The sequence below is a fragment of the Salmo trutta genome, chromosome 13, assembly GCF_901001165.1.
Source record: "Salmo trutta chromosome 13, fSalTru1.1, whole genome shotgun sequence".
Classification (NCBI taxonomy): domain Eukaryota; kingdom Metazoa; phylum Chordata; class Actinopteri; order Salmoniformes; family Salmonidae; genus Salmo; species Salmo trutta.
In genome coordinates this window covers 46,528,757-46,552,970 of record NC_042969.1, presented here as the reverse complement: position 1 = coordinate 46,552,970, position 24,214 = coordinate 46,528,757, and the positions used below count along the sequence as shown (strand labels likewise).

The following is a 24,214-nucleotide window of genomic DNA, read 5'->3' as shown; positions in this document are numbered from 1 at the left end:
ATAGGGGAGGGACAGTACCACCCACAGCTCAAGGGCTAGAATGTAAAAACTTCCCTTCTATGGGCACTGTCTTTAGGCTACCTCGATATTGTTCAAATTAATTGACCTACAGATATTTAGAAAGCTGACCACAAGCTTACTTAGTGCTGGAGTATTATGTTGCTTATATTTTGACTACTTAGCAATTACTGCCCAAGCACTCAAATTATATAAATACTAACTAGAAATTTGAAATAAAACATACATGAAGACACTAAGATCAGAACAGTTTAATATCATTTGGAAAAAAGAGAAACCCAAATAAAACTGTTGATTTAAATTTGACAAAACAATGATACGAAGTCTTAGAAGTCTACCTCACGATGCCTGGACCTAGTAGAATCAGGGAAATGAAAACAAAACTAAAAAAAATGACATTTGACCCTGCCCCCTTCTACACCTACAACCCTGCTTATAAGCACAAAAGTCCTTTCACAGTAGTTGCACATATTTCCCTGACCTCTCGACAAGACAGATCAGAAGCAATACATGTGATGCATTGGTAATGAAAGGTATGCAAATCAAAGTGTAGAACAATCCCCCCCACTCCCTTTCCCCTAACCCAACCCAACCCCTGGGCATTATGGAATGGTGTCCATGTGAATCCTTAGTATGGCCGGTCTCTTCTGTCTTCTCTATGGTCACCTCTGAGGGAAGGGGGAAAATAGATCCATAGTAAATTATACGGTACCATGAAGCTATCTTAATATAGAAATATCTTACTATTAGAGAAAAATCTGATAAAAAAAGTAACCCTAATTCAAAAGTAACCCTAATTCAATATTCTACAGTTCACATCTCAGGTATGCCCTCTCCTGGTCAAACATCTAACTGCATGGGAGGGAAATTAAGCTGTGATCAATTTACCTTCCTCCCATCTTGTAGCCCCTGTCACCACCATATCCACCTCCGCCATAACCACCGCGGTCACCTCCACGGAATCCCCCACGGCCTCTGTAGCCGCCGCCCCTGTCACCACCATACCCTCGGCCTCCACCACCACGATCTGCAAACACAAACCAGCCATTAGAGCAAGTTCTCCTACTGAGCAGTAATAGTTTATAGTATGTGGTTAAATGACTCAACATCCCCTATAGTGTACCAGACACCAGTTCTCGCTACAACAAACTCATAGCCATCCTTACATACCTCCTCCGCTGTCCCCTGGTTTCGGCGTGCCACACTTGTTGCATTCGTATCTACGCGCAAAGTTCATGTTGCCACAAGAACTAAAAAGGAGAGGGGAACAATAGTCAATCACATTCAAAGATGTAGCCATTCCATATGAGAACAGAATTCAGTGACACACAATGTGCAATGGATGATCAAATTGTTGTAACTGCATCTGTCATGCTTCAAATAAAATATTGCAATAAATACCTGTTAGGACAAGGCCAGTCCCCTCCCTTGATGTCAAAGTTGGGTCCTCCACCACCACCACCACCACCACCACCTCCTCCAAACCCACGTCCACGACCACGGCCACCAAAACCTAGAGAGCGACAAACACCACTTAACTAAAGTGCAAGGGACAAAGGACCTCTGAAGGCCTAGCTTCAACAAAGGGGTTCCAAAAACATCAGTTCATTGTTTAAAAAGTGTATAAGATATCAAAGTTGTATACAAGCAACTCAGTCCTGACTCAGTCTACAGGTTTTAAAGTATGAACAGCGTTTGTAGCTTAAACCGTGTAAGAGTAGTGTGCTAAAGACTAACTAAAGTCAGCAAAAAAAAGAAACGTCCTCTTTTCAGGACCCTGTCTTTCAAAGATAATTCCTAAACATCTAAACTTCACTGTAAAGGGTTTAAACATGTTTGTTCAATGAACCATAATGAACATGCACCTGTGGAACGGTCATTAAGACACTAACAGCTTAGACGGTAGGCAATTAAGGTCACAGCTATGAAAACTCAGGCCTCTTTAGTGTCCTTTCAACTGAAAAACCCCAAAAGAAAGATGCCCAGGGTCTCTGTTCATCTGCGTGAGCATGCCTTAGGCATGCTGCAAGCAGGCATGAGGACTGCAGATGTGGCCAGGGCAATAAATTGCAATGTCTGTATTGTGAGACACCTAAGACAGCGCTACAGGGAGACAGGACGGACAGCTGATTGTCCTCGCAGTGGCAGACCACGTGTAACACCTGCACAGGATCGGTACATCCGAACATCACACCTGCGGGACAGGTACAGGATGGCAACAACAACTGTCCAAGTTACACCAGAAATGCACAATCCCTCCATCAGTGCTCAGACTGTCCGCAATAGGCTGAGAGAGGCTGGACTGAGGACTTGTAGGCCTGTTGTAAGGCAGGTCCTCACCAGACATCACCGGCAACAACGTCACCTATGGGTACAAACCCACCGTAGCTGGACCAGACAGGACTGGCAAAAAGTGCTCTTCCCTGACGAGTCACGGTTTTGTCTCACCAAGGGTGATGGTCGGATTCACGTTTATCGTCAAAGGAATGAGCGTTACAACTGAGGCCTGTACTCTGGAGCGGGATCGATTTGGAGATGGAGGGTCCGTCATGGTCTGCAATCTCAACGATGTGCGTTGCAGGGAAGACATCCTCCTCCCTCATGTGGTACCCTTCCTGCAGGCTTATCCTGACATGACCCTCCAGCATGACAATGCCACCAGCCATACTGCTCGTTCTGTGCGCGATTTCCTACAAGACAGGAATGTCAGTGTTCTGCCATGGCCAGCGAAGGGCCCGGATCTCAATCCCATTGAGCACGTCTGGGACCTATTGGATTGGAGGGTGAGGGCTAGGGCCATTCCCCCCAGAAATGTCCAGGAACTTGCAGGTGCCTTGGTGGAAGAGTGGGGTAACATCTCACAGCAAGAACTGGCAAATCTGGTGCAGTCCATGAGGAGATGCACTGCAGTACTTAAATGCAGTTGGTGGCCACACCAGATAGACTTACTTTTTTGCGAACTTCTGACATGCAGCAATGTTTGTTGTTGATAGCAGTGGCTTCTTCTGTGGTGTCCTCCCATGAACACCATTCTTGTTTAGTGTTTTACATATCGTAGACTCGTCAACAGAGAGGTTAGCATGTTCCAGAGATTTCTGTAAGTCTTTAGCTGACACTGTAGGATTCTTCTTAACCTCATTGAGCATTCTGCGCTGTGCTCTTGCAGTCATCTTTCCAGGACGGCCACTCCTAGGGAGAGTAGCAATAGTGCTGAACTTCTCCAATCTCGGCTCATTGATTAGACTCCAGGTTAGCTGACTCCTGGCTCCAATTAGCTTTTGGAAACATCATTAGCCTAGGGGGTTCACATACTTTTTCCAACCTACACTGTGAATGTTTAAATGCATTTTTCTTGTCTATATTGAATACAATAATTTGTGCATTATTAGTTTAAGCACACCGTTTGTCTATTGTTGTGACTGAGATGAAGATCAGATCAAATTTTGTGACAAATGTATGCAGAAATTCAGGTAATTCCAAAGGGTGCACATACTTTTTCTTGCCACGGTATATGTGTATGGTGTATGTACACACTGGAGCTGAGCCATAGGGGAGACTGGGCATCTACCACACCTCATAATGGGGTGGGGGTAATGTATGCTTTTTGACCCCCCACTTATGATCTCCACTCACCATCACCCACTAATTCTCTAGTCATTTCTGCAAATAAGTGTTTGAGTTTGTTATGTATCAATATTTACATTTAAAAATTAACTTTTTTCAGGGAGGTTCTCTTCTCCAGGCCGAGTCGACCATGTTGTGCGGCTCGCAAAAGTGATTGCTGTCCTTGTATAGAATGGATCAACTTTACTCTGTATATCTAAAAATGACTAAATACACTTAAATTTAAAGCAACTAAAAAAAACTACCAAAACTATTGCTGATGGGGAACCTGAAAAAAGGTCTGAGCACGGCCCTGGTTGTCACTCAAATAATAAAGCCTAATATTGCGCAATCTATTTCTACAAGCATTTAAATGCTGAAGATGCGCAAAAATCAGGAATAGACTTATCACCCCTTGGAGTTTTACTGCCCGATTCATGTTACATTTGAGGTCCCTACGGACTGATGCACTCATATCGTAAACCAGATTCCGATTTTTAAATTGGTGAATTGTTATACCCCCAATGGATTTAAAGGGCATTTTTAGCACAAAGATAATCTTGTGTTTTTGGCGAACTCACCCACAGGCAGTTGCAGCAACATTTGAATGTTTGTCTACCAAAAGTGAATGAAACATACCTCCCCCTCCTCTTCCTCCTCCTCCTCCTGCACCGCCACCCCTCTGCGTGAACTCAGCTCTTCGGGTGGCAAAAGACACTTTGAGGGGTTTCCCTTGGAATTCTTTGCCTAGAAGAAAATGGACATAGATTAGAATGGAACAGAAGAACTGTAGACAGCATACGAGCACGGGAAGAGAGAGTACACCCTTACCGTCAAACCACTCAATGGCTGCTTTGGCGGAAGGTGGATCATCAAATGAGACAGTGGCCTCTCCCTTCAGTCTTCCAGTAGCCTTGTCAGAGTACAGGTTGATCATGGGCAAGCCAGTCTTCTTGTTCAACTATCAAAACAGGACACAAAGATTAACACGGTGACACACAAATCTGGATAGCCATTATGACTGGGAATTGCCAGGGACCTCACAATAAATGATTGCGATACTTAGGCGCAAATACAATATGTATCGCAATTCTATATGTATTGCGATTTGATACTGATTTTATTGCGAGTAAGGAAATGTTTTGTTAAAAAAGGATTGTTACTCCTATTGATGAGATGATTTAATGACTTCATCAAGAGGAAAACACTGGAGCCGTTTCAGATTTGAATCACAATATCCTTAAAATGCTAATAATATTTTTTAGATCTTAGGAACCCATGGCAGGTTGAATTACAGGTGCAGATCTCAGATGAGTTGGGGGAAATGTATGGAAAACACTATATAAAGCCACTACATGTAACCCAACAAGAGAGTTTCAATTTAAAGCACTATATACAAATGGGTACTTAATCACATTTTGTCAATGTCCAAAAATCCAGCCTTTTTGGTTTGAAATTCCCCATGTTATACAGGACATGACAGGTATTATTCAACCAGACCCATGTCATCTCCTAGGTATTGTTCCTGTGAACACACTCCATCTCCACTTAAATTGATAGATTATCTTTTAGCAGCAGCAAGGAAATGTGTAACAAAATGTTGGAACAATTAACATGCACCCTCAAAAGATGTGGTTAGGTCTATGCGGGGAACTTGCTGACAGAGAATTACTTCAATCTTGCAACATTGACAGCATAGGTAAGAAGGTGTCTGGTCAGAGTTCCTGACATACGTCACTGGTCTTATTCTGTCATTTCTGGGGGTTGTTTGTTTGTTTTCTGGGGCTTTATCCAAATTCTATTCTTATTCAGACTCTTGAAATATTTGCTATATACAGCAAAAATGTACCCGTAACATGCGAATGTAATTATGCTCCTTTGTAAAGACCAAAGATATGCTGTGTATGTATGAAACATGTTATTTATGTGCTCTTGAATAAAACACTTTTTTTTTTTACAGTGCTGAAAACATGTTGGCTCACTTATGGAGAACAAGCTATAGGATGAAAAAAAACAGAGTTTTGGCGCAGGTACAGACGACTATTGCTAAGGCCTCCTAGCAACAACAAACCAAAAGTTTGTAAATGTTTTTTTTTACGAATCGATACGAGTCAAAATATCGATATAACACTGCAGACCTGCCAACCTTGAATTTTTATGAATACCAGGTCAGCGATGTAGCGCACATACGACACCCACACTGCTGAAATTATAGGCAAAAGCACTTTTTTCGTTTGCCTAATAACGATGTTGGCATTAGACTGCCTCAGTAGGAATTGTAAGCTATAGACTTATGGGTACTTGGTAATTGGCTGCTATTCAGTAGCTCACTAGCTCCCCCTCAGGAAACTTGGGGCATTTTTGAAAAACCTGTAACTGCCATTTCCTGAAACCTGGTCTTAAACCATGTAGCCAACACTTAAGTCTTGTGTTTTGCCCTAAATGAAAGTGTTCCCAATTACACATTTTTCTAGATAAATGTAGATGTAATGACTGTTCTAATTAATAGATGTCTATGTGGATAGTCTAGTACAAATGTAAACTGCAGTCTTAATTCTGAATAATTAAATTACTAGATACTATGTAGTAGTCTAGCTTACTGTAGGCTATTTGGAATATGAAACTAGGCCTATGAGCTTGCTTCAGATAACCATCCCTGACCAAATCCATCAAGTTAGGTCTGACCACTAGGCTACCATTCATTCAACATGCCTTGTCATGGGTAAACTGACTATGATCACATCATTAGCAGCCTAATGTTGATACAGTTATATCAAGAGGGCAGACCAATAACTGATTAATTAACATAGGCCTACTAATCTACAGTAACAACTTTATGTAAAGGATGGTATTTGCAGAACAGCTCTCTGCCATGTCCGTTTCCATTGACGCAGCGACGTGCACTGAACTACTGCACGTTTCCTTGCTCGTCAATGCGCTCACGTCTACTACCTTTGTTGAAAAGTGTTCTCGCTTAGTTGACTCAAATCGGTCGCTAACTACCTTTGTCGTAATGACATCTTAACTAAGGAGCCAACTTCAGACGGTTGAGTCAAAAACCACAATGTGCCAATAGTAGCCCATTTTAGGGGCGTTTTTCTGTACCAGCGTACTTTGACCTCAAATTGTGTGCATGGTACTCAAAATATCTGCAGGTTGGCAGGTCTGATACGGTCCAAAATAATATTGCGGTATTTAACTAAACATTTATACCCCCCCACTTGTACCCAATGCAAGTGAATAGGGAGAAGCAGTCCCCATCTAGAAACAATCCCTACAGCCATACCTTAATGATCCCAATCTGTTTAAAGTAGTTGCCCACTTCATCACTTGTGACATCTTCTCCCAGTCCCTGGACAAAGATGGTGTTGTTGTCAGAGTTGTCCTGCTCCCCACCGCTGCCGCTACCTTGGCTACCACCGCTGCCTCCAGCTGGGGACAAACAACGAGGTACTACTCAGCAGACGCATCACTTGAACCAGCCTGTTGTTCTGTGGCATTTGCTTGTGAGAGACTAGAAGTCAGTGTTAGTCTGGTATGATTGCAGGATGAGTCAAACCCTAGATAGAATTTCAGGGCAACAAGAAGCAAACAAGCATGTGCAACTCACTTGGTTCATCCCTTGAGCCGTAGTCTCGAGGACCTGAAACACAACAAATGGGAAAGGTGGGGAAAGCCATGAGAATCTGCACTTCGTACACAACACAACTGCATTCAACATCCATACAAACAAGAATGTCAACTCTCTACCAATACAGTGTATGCATGAGGCTACTTTAAAACATAAAATAAGGCAGTTTACAGCTTTCTGCTGCAGTGTTGAGACGGTTGCATCATATACATCTCAACACCTTCCAACATGGGCAGAAATGTTTGAGTTTAGAAGAAATAAAAAATATAAAAAAATCCAGTTTCTAGCCAGTTTCCTTCTTCGCCACAGCACATCTCATCTTCTGTCATTTACATTCAACATTGTCCTCATGCAACAATACCATTATGTATAAACTTCAGGTTTCATGTGCTAAAAGACCTAAAGAGCATTTATGAGAAAATCCCATCACTAAGAACAATAGGTGGAGGCCCTTGAGGTTTGGACAAGAAAATGGTGGCATTCAGTTTGTTTTGCTTTCTTTCTGACTCCCGTTTTTATCTTTGCTAATCAACCTTTTTCCTCCCCAACCGAGACAGTTCTGATGCTCGTCACTTACCACCGTAATTTTTGTAGCCACCACGGTCACCACCTCTGCAGAGGAAAAATTGTAGATATGATGGGTTTCCTTTGTCCCAACAGAGCTCAAAGCTCCCCTACATCCCCATCAGTATGCACTCCTGCCATGGTGTGCGACTATCGTGGAAATGTCTTCCCACTCACATGGGAAAGTGTTATTCTTGGATGTTTTAAGATCAAATGGACAAAACTAAGCAGAACTCCCACTATGTACATGTAGGTTCTGATGAGTGAAGAGGCTCTGATGGCTAATGTGTAAATTTAGATTGCTACAAGACCAGATTAGTTACAGCATTCAGTTGGCTAACATTTTTTTGATAACAGTTACTGATAGGTCGAAATGGTTTGAATAGTTGTGGCACTCGACAAGTCGAGTGTTCTTCCATTGAGTGCTTATATGAGCTCCATTAGCTGAGGTCCAAGTTTTATTTCATTCACTGAAACCTGTAGTATAAAATGTAGATCCAAAGTTAACACAATACAAATGTCTCCATGTCAAATATACAACACTTAAATGAAACCTGTTGATGTACAGCAGCTTACAATGTTCCTTGGGTTTAACTTGTGAAAATCAGGTCACTTCAAGAACAGATCACCCTGGGGCATTGTTTAAACCGTTCATGGGGCGGTTCTCAAAGCAACAAGGGGAGGGGGGGGGGCAAAAACAATCCTCACTCCTAGAGACCAGCTAGACTATAGTCTTAACTGTGCACAAAATTAGCCAATGAATGGTTTTCATTAGGAAATAGCACTCATAATAACAGCCAGCAGGCATCGTAGTAGATAGATCTTAGATTGAGGCCACATTTGATATACATGTGTTGAAGCATTCCAACCTGCCTCTGATGTCTATTACTTGTCAGGGACCATGTAAAATGAAATCTAGATTGTCAGCCATTTTTAGAATGTGACAGTACTGCGGCAGAACTACTGTACGCGTTATTCAATGCCATTACTAAAGTGGTTGTTAAAAGCTACCAGTTACAAATAATGTCTCAATTTCAAATGATAGCCACAGATAAGATAAAAGTAATCTTGACAAAAAACTGGGTTAGGCTAAAAGGTCCTCTACACTGAAAGCTACTTGGCCAAGATCTATACTTGCTTGTCAAATACAAAACATTTCAGAACTGACCCCTGTAGATTGCAAGGTGAACCGATTTCTAGCAAGTGAATGTCCTGACTATGTTCAACAGCCTTGTTAATGAAGATGTAAAAAAGCTGGGGTCTACAGGATCCTTGGATGGTGAAGTGACTTAATCCTCAAAAACCCTATGTAATTCATAAAGGTGAACAGATTCCACTTAACTCCTTGCACCACAGGTGTCAGTAGCAGACACCCCACCATGTCATCTGTCCCACAAGCCTTTTGAGCTTCTCATTTATTGCCATTTGCTAGCAAGGCCATAATCAGCTAGAATATTGCATGCATATTTATGGTTGAGATGGAATACAAGTTATTGCCTCACAGGTCATTGAAACCATAGAAATAGAATTCAAATTGTATGAGTGAACCCTCAAGGTGAAACATAGCACATCTAGGGCTGGGCGATATCGACTTAAGTTTTAACGCGCTGTTCCAAACGCCCGTATAGCAAGATTTAAGGTTTACATTTTTTGTTAGTTTTTGAGCGTTCTGTCTTTTTTTGTCTCGTCTCCGGTCATATGGACACCGAAAAGCTTAACTTCCTGTCTATTACAGTAAAATAATGTCTCTTTTTATGTCTCAACTCCCAAAATGTAGAACAGACCCTATTAAAACAAGAGTATGAATGAACATGTTGTGGAAAATAAATGCTCAGTTTGTCATGCACGGCATTGCGGTACCGCTAGCATAATTTTCGCCACAGACATGTGTCGCTGTCTGGTCTGTTTCATAAATGTGCTATGAGCATAAAAATAAATGTATAAAGGAATTGGCAACTTGCTCTAATTGAGAAATAAGCATCTTATTCAGGTAGGACACTTGACTTCAATATCTAAACAAAGTGAACAGGCAGGCTGTTCCAACAGTTGGGTCTATTCATAACAGTGCAACTGTTGTACCTTGTTAGCAAGAAAATAGATCAAAGTTGGCTAAACTTTGAATATAAAGATCAGTTGGCTACTCACTAGCACTTGAGAGATTGAACCCTGTGCTTATTTTCTATAATGCCTGTTACAAGAAGTTGGTCATTATTAGTAGATGTGCATGGTTATTGTTAAATTTGTAACAGAAGTTGCATTTTTCATAGACAGTCTTTAAAGCCAGATCTGTGTTTATTGCACAAAAAGAAGGTTAAACTATTTTGATAAAATAATTAGTGGGTCTTATGGTTATAGTGGGTCCAGGTCATCTATAAGTCTTTGCTAAGTAAAGCACCGCCTTATCTTAGCTCACTGGTCACCATAGCAACACCCACCCGTAGCACTTGCTCCAGCAGGTATATTTCACTGGTCATCCCCTAAGCCAACACCTGCTTTGGCCGCCTTTCCTTCCAGTTCTCTGCTGACAATGACTGGATCGAATTGCAAAAAAAAACAAAACAAAAAAAACAATTCACTGAAGCTGGAGACATATCTCCCTCTCTAACTTTAAGCATCAGCTGTCAGAGCAGCTTACCGATCACTGTACCTGTACACAGCCCATCTGTAAATAGCACACCCAACTACCTCATCCCCATATTGTTATTTATTTTTGCTCTTTCGCACCCCAGTAGCTTTACTTGCACGTCTATCACTCGAGTGTAAATGCGAAATTGTAATTATTTCATCACTATGGCCTTACCTCCCTAACCTTACTACATTTGCACACACTGTACATACGTTTTTCTACGGTGTTATTGACTGTACGTTTGTTTAGCCCATGTGTAACTGTTGTTTTTGTCACACTGCTTTGCTTCATCTTGGCCAGGTCACAGTTGTAAATGAAAACTTGTTCTGAACTGACCTACCTGGTTAAATAAAGGTGAAAAAAAAATTAAACAATTGCTTTGGAAGGCTTATATTAGGCCTAGGTATAATTTTACAAGCCCTGAAATCATTAGATTATTCCCGACTGTTTGAAATGCAGTGTATTGCCTTTTAATTGCACAACAAAGCTTATTTAGATAACTTATCAAAAATGAAGATGTAATATTGTGAGTCAAAAATTTATATATGATTTTTAGGCCATATCGCCCAGCCCTAAGCCCATCCCAGGTGAAAATAGCAGGGTGGGGTGGGGGGTGAGGAGGTATTAGTCCATGTGGATGAGGTATGGGGTGATGGATCAGAATGGTGAGGTGGTATCATGCATTGCATTGGAAAGAACATCTACCTGGCATGGGTGTTGCAGAAGTACCTTGCGGGTGGTCACGCTCTGGAACTTACCCCATACCGGATGGAGGGCCGCCTCTTCCACCCCTGTCGTATCCCCCACGCTCGTACCCACCACGCCCTCGGCCTCTATACCCGTCAGAAGAGCCCCTGTCTGAGCCCCCATCATCTCCACCATACCTCCTGCCCTGACCGCCTTCACCTGGGGCAAAACACAGGCACACAAGCCCTTTGAGTTATGTGGCTGTTGTCTTTCTTTGAACACGTTTTTATTTCCTGTTTTATATGGCACTTTGTTTTATATGTACGAGATCCTTCTGCAATGAAAAGTTATTTAGTATTATTATTAGAGGCATTCAGCCATACTTAAACAGTCCAGTCTTGGCCAAAGATGGCTATGAATCGCTGACCCTCCCTCTCAAATAAACAGGAAAAAAGGTATGCAGAGATATGCAGGCCATCTGGACAATTGATCAATAAAAAAAGATCAGTGCCATGTAATATATAAATGGATACAATAACTAACCTTCACTTCGGCCTCTGTAGCCACCTTGAGCTTGTCCATAAGAGCCGCCACCAGCGGCGCCACCGTAGGAACTCGGCTGACTGTATGATGACTTGTCAGCGCCACCATACCTTGAGAAGTTCTCACAACAATTATTCTCTTGAGACACCAACAAAGTGTTTAAGAATTATTAAAAAGGTAACATTTGCAATGATATTAGACCACTAGAAAGGTAAAGTATGTAACTGCAAGCAATACTAGTTTAATGTAGTGCCAGTGGCCTTACCCAGCAGCGGAATCCGAGCCTTGTTGCCCAAAGCCATCATAAGGCTGGCCATAACTTGCCGCCTGTGTTGTTTGGCCATAACTCTCTGCTGGAAAAACAAAAAAGAAATGTTAGGTATTAAAAACAGCAACTCCTAGAACTCAAATAATTTCCCATGACTCTATATATGTTTTACATACCAGACTGTCCATAGCCAGCGTAACTCTGTCCACCATACGAGCCACTTCCATTTCCTTGACCGTAGGCCTGCAAAAAGCATTGAACTGTCATATGAACAAAATTGTGATGAAATAACATAGGAAATAGTTTCAAACAATACTCAGTGAGAAATTGAGGGGCCACACTTACCTGCCCGCTCTGCTGAGCAGGAGGATAAGTTCCATAGCTGTGGGAGGGAGAGGTAAAGTTAGATATCTTAAAGACATTCTCCAGTACTTTTGTATACTTTTTAGCCAGTAGTTCTGAAAGTAGCACTCACGAGTCAAAAGTGATGACCGAAAACGTACGTACTACGTCACATATGTGCACCACGACATTGCTCCAATGAGGTTCTGCTGTCTCCACTGAGCCGTTGGGCCCACCCGGCAACCTCATTGGATAACGCTGGGCAGGCCTCTTGCTAGCTGCCACTCAAATGACAAGGGCTGAAGCTCATTGGCTAGAACTAGAATTGCTAAGGGGCTGGCCCACATGGGGGGGGGGGGGGGGGGGGGGGGGGGGGAATGTATGAAAATGGCGCAGCACAGCTTCAAGAAAACAGTTTGTTTCAAACTAGGGATTTCGTGGCTAATTGAGGTAAGACAATTCTTCTGCTCATAGATCATGAGCACCATCCCAAAGCGGGAGGTAAAAAAAAAAGCTTTTAGTCACCAAAGTACCGGAACATGTCTTTAATGTAAGGTAAACACCCCCAACAACTGATTTGGAAGTTTATTTCTAAAGCACAACGTCAGATGTCAACTTACGGTTAAATTGATTAAACGTCCTAGCAACAAACTCGGCCATAACTTATCTTTGGGACACATCTTGAGTCTATTTGTTGGACTCTCGGAGTTGTGCATCATTCTGGTGGCTGGCCATGGAAAATAACCCTACCACAATATAGCCGGCTTCACAAAAAATCAAAAAAACATACCCTGTCAACAACGGCATATGTATAATCTCTAGGAACTCTACTTACCAGATGTAAAGTGAAATGTGTTCCTCGCTATCAAATAAAAGTCAAACTACTGTCTGAACAGCACCATATTCCTGTAGATTTAGACAGCGGGCTGCCATTAGACCACACACTTCACCCAATACTTCCTACCACTATCTGGACAGCAGGAATATGGTGGGGTTCATCTGGTAAGGAGAGTTCCTAGATATTATACATCTGCCTTTGTTGACAGGAAACCGTTTTTTGTGTAGCAAGCTATATTTTGGTAGTCCCCCTTTCTGTCACCGCCCACCAATACGATTCACAATTCCCGGAGTCCAACCAATAGACTTCCGATGTGCGGTGAAGCCAGGATAACTGTGGATATGCCTACAATCAATTAGTTAACCCGTCAAAACCATAACAATACATTAGACATTTGAAGTGAATCAAGCATTGTGTGGCTAACTGGATAGTTTAGAAATTGTATAATCGCTAAAGAGTGGTAACTAAATAGATACGTTTCATTGCAACTTGAAAGCAACATTGAGTAGCTAACGTATTCATTGTGATATCACGTTACCTTGGAGCGCCAGGCTGACCGTAGCCCGAATCTGTGAACGAGAAGGATATGGGTGAACGGGTGGCAAAATTGCTACAACTAACGTTAGCTAGCTAGCCAATGAGCTATCTGTTAGTTAGCCATTGAACAAGTCACATAATACGAATGTTAGCAAAGATTTTCGTATCAACCCGGACGTAAACCTGTAGTTAATTTATCTTGCTGGATTACTTTAGTTTATATTGACATCAAGTAAACTTAGCTAGCATGGTAAGCTGTGACAACGTTAGATGGGAACAACAGTACGTTATCATAAAGAATGCAGTGCGAGTCAGTATGAAAGGTATATAAATACACGGTGAAAATAGCAGGCCTTCGATAGCTAGCTAACGTTACACAGCTAACATTGCCTAGCTAGCTAACTACCGTAGCCAATAATATACATGTTTCTCGTTGACTAGCTAACAACGTTAGCTTGCTAGTTAGCACGGTACTAACAGGACCACGCTGCGTGACAAAAATGGCGGTCAATTCTCATCTACAAGAGAAACGAAACAATAAGAAATATGGTTGAGCGAGTCAAAATAACAAAGTATGTTTACAGAAAGCGGCATACGTTATAATAATAATAATACTTAAAAAAATAAAAAAGAGGTAATAAACTCGCCAACAAACTATGGCTAGTGTTTATTCTGATGGTCGCGCCTGAAAGCTTGCTAAACTAACGTTAGCTAGCCAACTGAGACCATCCGTCTCAGCGGTTTCATTTAACATTTTATAACAAATGTGACACAAAAACATGATATTGAACAAATCACGTACACTTAGTTCACAATAAACTTACCGGAGGCCATTCTCTTTTCTAAAAAAAAATTCGATGAATCACTTTTCAACAAATTAAAATCCCAGTAACATCAGCGCACAGCCGCACACACACTGCGGCAATTATGAACTCTGACCTGCTGCTGGGTTGAACCAACTTCTGTGTAATAAAAAAAAATGTCTTACGCATAATAATTTGAAACCAAGTAACCTTCAAAACATGTGAGTTGAATATAGCTATGTTCGTATTGAATACATGTGTCAAACATCTAGTGACACGGCACATTAACAGTAGTTTGATAAAAAATAAATACCCCTATTGTTAGATAATGGTATGTTTCATGTTGCGCCGTTTACTTCTTTCCGTTTGATTTCATCTTCATCAGCCGATCGCATGGGAACGATCGACTTGGAAGGAGCTAGCCCAGAGGGGTATACTATCAAGCAGGATCAAGGAGTTGGCTAGCTAACTTGCCAAAATATTCGGAAATAACTTTGTATTTTTTTTTAAAGATGAACTTCAAATGGCCATTGTCTCATTGACTCAACAACCAAAAAGACATTTAGTTTAGCTTGCTTAAACGGGAAGCTCACCCATTTTACGTGGCCTTAGTTTTACTCTTTATGTACTTGTAGTTGATCCCCCAATCATTTGTTAATTTTTTGTTAGAGAAAATTGTTTGTCACATTTTGCTGAGTCCAAAACAACTCATATTACATCAGCATCTCATTCTTGAGGTCTCTGCACCCAATTATTTATTTATTTTCCCACTGTGCCATACAACCATGTTTGAATGATGCTTTTACAACAAAAAATATGCAAATATGGATTTATGGGACAGTGGAACATTCTTTAAAAAATGTAGTACAGAGGCATTATCCAGAATGAGATTCTGATGTAATATGTGAGTTGGTTTGGAGTGTTTTATAACATGCTTAGATACATTTTCATAATGCATTGTTGTGTATGGCAAGGGATGCACAGACTACAACCACAGAAAGAGTGTAAATATGGCCACATATAAAAACGTCCCCTATATAAAAACAAAAAATCTATAGTTATTTTTGGTTATCAAAGTTAGCTGATGGATCCTGCTTTGTAGTATACCCCGTTGGTGGCCTTTTGTGTGTGATATACTTAAGTTGAGACTAGTTGTGTGACCAGTTATTATGTCTGTTCAAATCTGCTAAAGGGTAGATAGCAGCAACGTAGGGCCTCCATCCATCAACCATACTTTTATCCATCACCCAACCGGTCACTCTGGGCTCCCGAGTGGTGCAGCGGTCTAAGGCACTGCATCTCAGTGCTAGAGGCGTCACTACAGACCCTGGCTCGATTCCAGGCTGTATCACAAACGGCCTTGATTGGGAGTCCCAAAGGGTGGCGCACAATTGGTCCAGCATTGTCCGGGTTTGGCCGGCATTGTAAATAAGAAATTGTTCTTAACTGAATTGCCTAGTTAAATAAAGGTTAGGGTTGCAAAGGGTCGGAAAACTTTCTAGTACATTTCCAGAATCTTTACATAACTTCCCATGGAAAGTGTATGCCTGGGAATTTTGCTTAAATTCATCAAAAAGTTATCTTATAACAGTGAACCTTTTCTGTGAGAGACACTTAAGGCAATTCTAGGTCTTGTGGCATATTTTGGTTAAACTATCCCCAATTCAATGGAATTGCAACCCTCTGCATGCACAGTGTATTCTTCCATCACATGTGCAGTGAACTCTTCCATCACATGTACAGCTGATTCTCAAGATCTTGCACACTAATGAGATGCTATTGAGCCCACACTACTACACTATCTGAGCCAAGGACTACATGCTTTCTGGAAAGTTTTGATTAAAATACTTGATGGGGTGAATAGGTTTTATGACATACATTATTTTTTGTTAACTAGTAAATAGTAGCCTACAGCAAAGTGTGTTTAAATAATTTCTAACTTAACAATTTCTGCTAGTTAGTTTTTGCTACCATGTGGGTTTTAGCCTGCTTGAGCCTGCTAACTTAAGTGTTAATTCACCTATTTCCATACATGTTTCATTTTAAAACACATCTTACAAAGGAGTTTAATCTAACTGCTTATCTGTACATGGAATTGTATTTTTTTTTAACTCATTTTCTCCATAATCTTTACAGGAAAATGCCACGGGCACTATCTGATGTGTGGAGACATTTCACTGTAGCTAATGTAGAAAGAAAAGCTGTGCACATTTGCAAATATGGTGCCAAACCATATGTGAAGAATGCAACAAAGATGCAGAATCACCTGGCCAAGTGCATAAAATTCCCTCAGCCCTCACAAGGAACCTCTAACAAAAGTCCCTCTACTTCTATTCGAGGTGAAAATTATGAATCAGACACCTTATCGATAGCAACAGCTCATGCTCCTCCTGGAATCAAAAGTTTTTTTGACTCAATGGAGGAACGTAGTCAGAGAAATGACGATGAATGTCTTGCTCGAGCTGTATATGCAACTGGTTCACCTCTGATGCTCACAGGCAATGTGTATTGGAAGAGATTTCTGAATGTTCTTCGCCGAGCATACACCCCTCCACCCAGCCATGCTATATCTACTCATTTGCTGGATGCAGAGTTTAAGCAAATCATAGAGAAAGCAGTCTGTATCGCAATCATCTCTGATGGGTGGTCGAAAGTTCGTGGGCAAGGAATAATTAACTACATCTCCACCCCGCAACCAGTATTCTACAAGAGCACAGACACAAGGGACAACAGACACACCGGTCTCTACATTGCAGATGAGCTGAAGGCAGTCATCAATGACCTTGGACCACAGAAGGTATTTGCACTGGTGACAGACAATGCTGCGAACATGAAGGCTGTTTGGCCTAAAGTGGAGGAGTACTACCATCACATCACACCCATTGGCTGTGCTGCTCATGCATTGAATCTGCTCCTCAAGGACATCATGGCACTGAAAACAATGGATACACTCTACAAGAGAGCCATTGAAATGGTTAGGTATTTGAAGGGTCATCAAGGTGTAGATTGCTGTGCTGCTATCTCACCAAGCAAAGTGAGAAGAATAAGAGCACCACATCCGAAGCTGCCCAGCAACACCCATTAGGGTGGTGTTGTCATCAAGTTTGACAGTCTCCTGGAGGGGAAGGAGTCCAAGAAATGGCTATATCACAGTATGCCGATATGGACAGCCCCATCAAGAGGATCCTCCTGGATGATGTATTTTGGGAGAGCGGTTAGCAGCCTGAAACCGATAGTAGTAGCCATTGCACGGATTGAGGGAGACAATGCCATCCTGTCTGATGTTCAGACTCTGCTCTCAGAGAAGAAATCCGTACTGCCCTGCCCACTTCACTGTTGCTCCAAGCAGAGGAAACTGCAGTTCTGAAATACATCAAAAGTGTGAAGACTTCTGCCTGAAGCCCATACACGCCGCAGCGTACATGTTGGACCCCAAGTATGCTTGCAAGAGCATCCTGTCTGGTGCAGAGATCAACAAGGCCTATGGTGTCATCACTACTGTGTCTCGCCACCTTGGCCTGGACGAGGGCAAGGTTCTTGGCAGTCTGGCGAAGTACACTTCCAAGCAAAGCTTTTGGGATGGAGATGCAATATGGCATTCGTGCCATCATTTCTCATCAGCCACCTGGTGGAAGGGACTTTGTGAATCTGAGGCTCTTTCCCCTGTTGCCTCCATCATCCTCCAAATTCCACCAACATCAGCCACCTCAGAGCACAACTGGTCCTTGTTTGAGAACACACACACCAAAGCATGTAACAGTCTGACCAATACAAGGGTTGAAAAATTGGTGGCCATCCGGGCAAATTTTAGGCTTTTTGAGCCTGACAACGAGCCATCCTCAATAAGGTTGGAAAGTGACAGTGAAGATGAGGCCTAAAAGTCTGATGTTCAAGAGGTGGACATTGAGGAGGTCCAGGGAGAAGACTTGGAAGCCTGAGAGGAAGACAACCAAGGCTTTAGTTTCTAGACTATCATTTTAACAGATTTATGTTGAAAACGATTTTGGGAGATACGATGGATCATTGAGGATCATTCAATATTCCCTTTCTCTTGTTGTTCAGTGAAATCATCCCATGTGAAGAGTCAACTCATTTAGTTAAAGTTCAATTTGTAAATATATATATATATATTTTTAAATCTCCAATGGAAGGATTTAATCATTTGCAATTATCTCTACTTATAAGGTAAAAAGGTTTATGTTTCTGTCTCCATATGATATGGTAAATATATCCAATGCAAAAAACAATTACATTTAAATGGTGTTAATATTAATTTGCATATATTCCCATATATTCCTGTTAAATCCCACAGAAAGTTTCCTGAATATTCCCCAAAATGTGCAACTCTAATAAAGGTTAAATAAAAAATAAACTACATTTTGCATCCATCAAACATTATTTAATCCCTCCATCCTTACGTCTAACAATTGAAAATAACAATAATCTCATTTTCAAAAATTTGATCAGAAGAGGATGCATACCTCAGACATGAATAACAAACTCTCAATCTGTTAACAATATTTAATCAATATTTTTTATTAATGTTAAAAGGATATGCTTAGATCCATTCATTCAGTTGACACTTATTGTATTATAAAATGGAATGTGGACAAAAAAGTAACATCTTATCTTCATAGTATATGGTTTTTCTCCAATATTTTTGAAAAATTGCCTTTACAAAAAAAACTACATTTAAGTCAGGCAGCACATTCAATAAGGCACACACTAAATTTACAAATTGATATGCTTTGCTTGGCTTACAGGACAAAACGGGTTTACCATTTCCACAAGTTGACAACCTTGCCCTTAGTTTTCAGTGAAGTGAAGAAAGGATATGCCAAATTTCATAGATAAGTGTGATATCATCCAGTACTTACACTGATTAGTGTGCAATAGTACATAGAAAATAAAGTTGACACTCAAAGCCAACAAGCTGTAGAAATCTACATTCTCAGGGTACAGTGCCAGGTGGTGTACGTGTTCGGTTTTTGTTTAATTGTAAACTGGATAATGCAGGGAATTTAAGTCGAAATATGCATATTATTTACCCATTCTCCTTTAATGCTTACTTGCATCATGTATACAAATACTACAGGGAACCTACAAATCATTTTCTTTGATATATTTAAAAGGCAGTCTTGTGGAAAATAAAAGCTAATAATTTCTCCTCAATAGAGGGCTTGACTACTGAATTGCAAAATTATACTTTTATCATGCCTTGCTAAGGGTTACTGTGATTGATTAGAAATGTACAGTAACATCATTGCATAAAAGGCTATATCGCTTATCCAAAAGGTACTGTAAACAAACACTAAGCTTTTCAGTTACTGATTTCATAGAAAGTTCTCACTTTTTATTTCACAAATCTAAAATATTTATCATGTATTCGGAATACACTTGAGTACCCAGATTAGGTCAACTTCCTAAAGAAGAGACTTGCACTGTATGAGTTTTGTATTTAAGCCCACCCCCTCACTTTGCACCGTACAATTATGTACAGCTACAGTATATCATTATCAAACGTTCTTTCTCCTGCAAAAGCTACAACGTCAACAAATGTGATACTACATTTGACACTACCAAACTGATGGCTGACTGACATAGAATATCAATAAATCATCTGAATGGAGGATGACCGACTGTTATTGTGGTGCATTGGTGAGTGCTTGTGTTGCTCCATGGAATAAAAACAACCAGAGATGACGGCAGCCATATCCTTCCCCAGTGGTCACAAATCCTGGTCCCAGTGTGTAGGCTTTTATTGTAGCCTGACACAAACACACCCATCTCAACTAATCAAGGTCATGATAAGGCAATCAATAGAATCCGATGTTTTAGTGCTTGGCGGGAACAAAAGCCGACACAAACGGTAGCTCTCCAGTACCAGGGTTGGTGACTCATTATAACCGTTGCTGATAACTGACACAAATAACAATGCAAGTCTAAAAACAAACAAACAAACAAACAAACATAGGATGTGGTTGGATCCTAGGGGTTTTAGCTCCAGACGTCCTGCGAGTACCGTCCCTTGGTCATCAGTTTCTTGATGTAGTCGGTGGCCTGAGTGCGTGTCATGCCGCCCAGCTCCTCTGCTATCTCATAGAAAGCTGTCTGCACATCCCTGGCCATGTTCCGCGCATCCCTAAAAACAGGAGCATTTCTCTATAAGACATTTGTCTTTTAACCCTTGCTTGAGGATTTTTGTGAATTCGGGAGTGCTTTCAAGAAATATGTCAACTCAATTTCAATCAATTTTATCGCCAAGGTGCAAATGTTACTGGCGAGGATCCTTCCTTACCCGCAGATGTATATGTGTGCGTTGTCTGTGTGGATCTGCCTCCACAAGTCCTCCTTGTTGGTCCTCAGGAGATGCTGCACGTACACCTGGCGGGACAGCGAGAGGAAACAGATCTTACAACATTCTCTTGAGCTTCCAGTCTTCACACAAACAAAAAAACGACCTTGCAAGGAAACATGTTCCTCTTCCTTTATGAGATGAGGCGGCACAAACTCAATCCCTCAGGTATCCTCTGAGGGCTAGCCTAGCACTCTGTGGGGAGTATGTGTTGACCATCCCCACTAATAGTACACCCCCAGTGGTACAGAATCAGACAGATAAAGATACCGGTCTATAGTACCTACAACCATGATTGGCAACACTCAACAACGCAATGGAAATATGATAAGGATTACAATCTTGTCTTGGTGTCCCAACTGCAGTGTGTGTAGGCTCAGATAACAATATGGCTGTATGGTCGTATATGGCTGTTTAATAAATATGTCATATTCTAGCTAACAGAAAAGCATTGTTCACCCTTCTTAATAATAGTTTTTTAAGGTCCTAGTGCTGAAAAACTATAACTAATAAAAAAAGTAGACCTTTTGCTCCTGGTCCCGAGAGAAAGCCACGTTGAGCTTCGTGATGACACCCATCTTCTCAGCCTCCTCCAACTCCTCCTGGTACAGATAGTCCTCTTTCTTGTGCCTGCAGCCACAGTACAAGACGGTCTCCCCCACCTCCTTGCCTACAGGAAAAAGCAGACCAATTGGCTTAATGGTATCCATACAAGAGAGTTAAGGTGCTTTATTTTAGTCAGTGTGACACAGAACATGACAACTCATAAAAAAAGTACTATGCAGCATAACAAAACAATCAGGAAACCAACACAAACATTTCCAATGCATCTATGGCAAGCTTCTATCATGGTGTCTACCATGTACCTTGCTCTTTGAGCCACCCACGCTCCTGGATGAAGCCCATGAAGGGAGCGATGCCGGTCCCAGGACCGACCATGATAACTGGGTTGCTGGCCTTGAAGGGCAGGCGGAACTGGGACTTGCGGATGTACATGGGGACCGTGGACTTGTGGCCGTTGTCCGCAACCAGTTTGTTCTTTAGCCAGGTGGTGGCCACTCCCTTTGTGAGGCGCCCGGTTTTAGTTGTGTACTCCACCAGCACAGCACAGATGTGGATGCTATTGGGGTGGACCTACAAAGAGAAGGCATCATTAACCACTCTTTTTAGATGACACTATTGCAGGTTGACCGACAATGGATGCTTTTAAAGGACCAGTGCAGCTGTAATCTCTGGGCATCACTTAAGTACCTGACTGATTTTATTTCAATTAAAATGAAACAATGAGCTTCTTAACAAAGAGGAATTTCTCAAGCAATAATTTTGCTAGGACTGTCTGGGAGTGGTGTGATTGGGAAGGGTAAACTGAAAATGTTCTGTTATTGGCAGAGAGGTTTGGAACTCTTTCTTATTGGCATATTAACTAATTTACCGGATGGTGACGTCACCATGGAAAGCACAAACTCGCTCCCATCCAAACAGGCAGACATTGTTGGCTGTCTTTTCAAACAGATTTTACACGGAAAAGGCATCATCATTATCAGTTTCTCAATTTCAAAGTATTACTTCAACCTCAGTGTGGAAATACACTACTGGTCAAACGTTTTAGAACACCTACTCATTCAAGGTTTTTTTATTTTGACTATTTTCAACATTGTAGAATAATAGTGAAGACATCAAAACTATGAATTAACACATATGGAATCATGTAGTAACCAAAAAAAGTGTTAAATCAAAATATATTATATATTTGAGATTCTTCAAATAGTCATCCTTTGAATTGATGACAGCTTTGCACACTCTTGGCATTCTCTCAACCAGCTTCATGAGGTAGTCACCTGGAATGCATTTCAATTAACACGTGTGCCTTGTTAAAAGTGAATTTATGGAATTTCTTTCCTTCTTAATGCGTTGAAGCCAATCAGTTGTGTTGTGACAAGGTAGCGGTGGTATACAGAAGATAGCGCTTTTACCAAATAGGAACGCCACAGGAATGGAAAACACAGAGTTACCTCTGCTGCAGAGGATAAGTTCATTAGAGTTACCAGCCTCAGAAATTGCAGCCCAAATACATTCAAGTAACAGACCCATCTGAACATCAACTGTTCAGAGGAGACAGTGTGAATCAGGACTTCATGGTTGAATTGCTGCAAAGAAACCACTACTCTTGGACACCAATAAGAAGAAGAGACTTGCATGGGCCAAGAAACACGAGCAATGGACATTAGACCGGTGGAAATTTATTCTGTGGTCTGGAGTCCAAACTGGAGTTTTTTTGGTTCCATCCGCCGTGTCTTTCTGAGGCGCAGGTTGGGTGAACGGATGATCTCTGCATGTGTATTTCCCACCATGAAGCAGGTGGTGTTACGGGGCGGCAGGGTAGCCTAGTGGTTATAGTGTTGGACTAGTAACCGAAAGGTTGCAAGATCGAATCCCCGAGCTGACAAGGTAAAAATCTGTCGTTCTCTGCCCCTGAACAAGGCAGTTAACCCATTGTTCCTAGGCCATCATTGAAAATAAGAAATTGTTCTTAATGGACTTGCCTAGTTAAATAAAGGTAAAATAAAAATTATGGTGTGGGGGTGTTTTGCTGGTGACACTGTGATTTATTTAAAATTCAAGGCACATTTAACCAGCATGGCTATCACAGAATTTTGCAGTGATACCATTTGAAGTGAAACCATTTGGTTTGGGCTTAGTGGGACTATCATTTGTTTTTCAACTGGACAATGACCCAACACACCTTCAGGCTGTGCAAGGGCTATTTAACCAAGAAGGAGAGTGATGGAGTGCTGCATCAGATGACCTGGCCGCCACAATCCCCTGACCTTAACTTGTTATGGATTGGGGGCAGTATTTTCACGGCCGGATAAAAAACGTACCCGATTTAATCTGATTATTACTCCTGCCCAGAAACTAGAATATGCATATAATTATTAGCTTTGGATAGAAAACAAAGTTTCTAAAACTGTTTGAATGGTGTCTGTGAGTATAACAGAACTCATTTGGCAGGCCAAAACCTGAGAAGATTCCAAACAGGAAGCGCCCTCTCTGACCATTTCTTGGCCTTCTTGATCATCTCTATCCAAAACAGGGGATCTCTGCTGTAACGTGACATTTTCTAACGCTCCCATAGGCTCTCAGAAGGCACCAGAACGTTGAATGATGACTTTGCAGGCCATGGCTGAAAAACAGTAGCGCATTTGGTAAGTGGTCAATCTGAGAACAATGAGACTGGTGCGCGCGTGCACGAGACGACTCCATGTTTACATTTTCAGTCTTTGAACGAAAACAACGACTCCCGGTCGGAATATTATCGCTTTTTTACGAGAAAAATCGCATAAATATTGATTTTCAACAGCGTTTGACATGCTTCGAAGTACGGTAATGGAATATTTT

The 24,214-nt window shown here is 41.4% G+C and overlaps 2 protein-coding genes across 5 annotated transcripts in view; both read right to left on the bottom strand.

Annotated features, from left to right (window-relative positions):
- Positions 1 to 252: 252 nt before the first annotated feature.
- On the bottom strand, positions 253 to 14,603 carry LOC115205863 (RNA-binding protein FUS). Of its 3 annotated transcripts, none has more exons than XM_029772250.1 (16): positions 14,482 to 14,603; positions 13,659 to 13,689; positions 12,286 to 12,322; positions 12,117 to 12,183; positions 11,938 to 12,025; positions 11,673 to 11,782; positions 11,201 to 11,348; positions 7,830 to 7,864; positions 7,232 to 7,264; positions 6,908 to 7,053; positions 4,453 to 4,582; positions 4,261 to 4,368; positions 1,420 to 1,531; positions 1,189 to 1,268; positions 907 to 1,045; positions 253 to 686 (listed from the first exon to the last, which is right to left on the bottom strand). In XM_029772250.1, exons 1-16 carry the CDS (start codon positions 14,489 to 14,491, stop codon positions 647 to 649), a joined length of 1,314 nt encoding a protein of 437 aa, XP_029628110.1. In that variant the 5' UTR covers positions 14,492 to 14,603; the 3' UTR covers positions 253 to 646. The 3 variants fall into 3 exon arrangements, with proteins under 3 accessions (XP_029628110.1, XP_029628111.1, XP_029628112.1); XM_029772251.1 differs by having other exon boundaries at positions 11,938 to 12,022; positions 14,482 to 14,602; XM_029772252.1 differs by lacking the exons at positions 7,830 to 7,864; positions 11,201 to 11,348 and having other exon boundaries at positions 14,482 to 14,602.
- A 4,363-nt stretch (positions 14,604 to 18,966) lies between these two features.
- The window catches only part of LOC115205862 (NADPH--cytochrome P450 reductase), a 49,594-nt gene continuing 44,346 nt past the window's right edge, over positions 18,967 to 24,214 (bottom strand). For both annotated transcript variants that reach the window (XM_029772248.1, XM_029772247.1), the window contains exons 13-16: positions 21,682 to 21,949; positions 21,340 to 21,485; positions 20,759 to 20,844; positions 18,967 to 20,602 (exon numbers count right to left, since the gene is read on the bottom strand). In XM_029772248.1, coding sequence (XP_029628108.1) covers positions 20,458 to 20,602; positions 20,759 to 20,844; positions 21,340 to 21,485; positions 21,682 to 21,949 — 645 coding nt within the window. In that variant the 3' untranslated portion in view covers positions 18,967 to 20,457. The remainder of the gene's footprint in view (positions 20,603 to 20,758; positions 20,845 to 21,339; positions 21,486 to 21,681; positions 21,950 to 24,214) is intronic.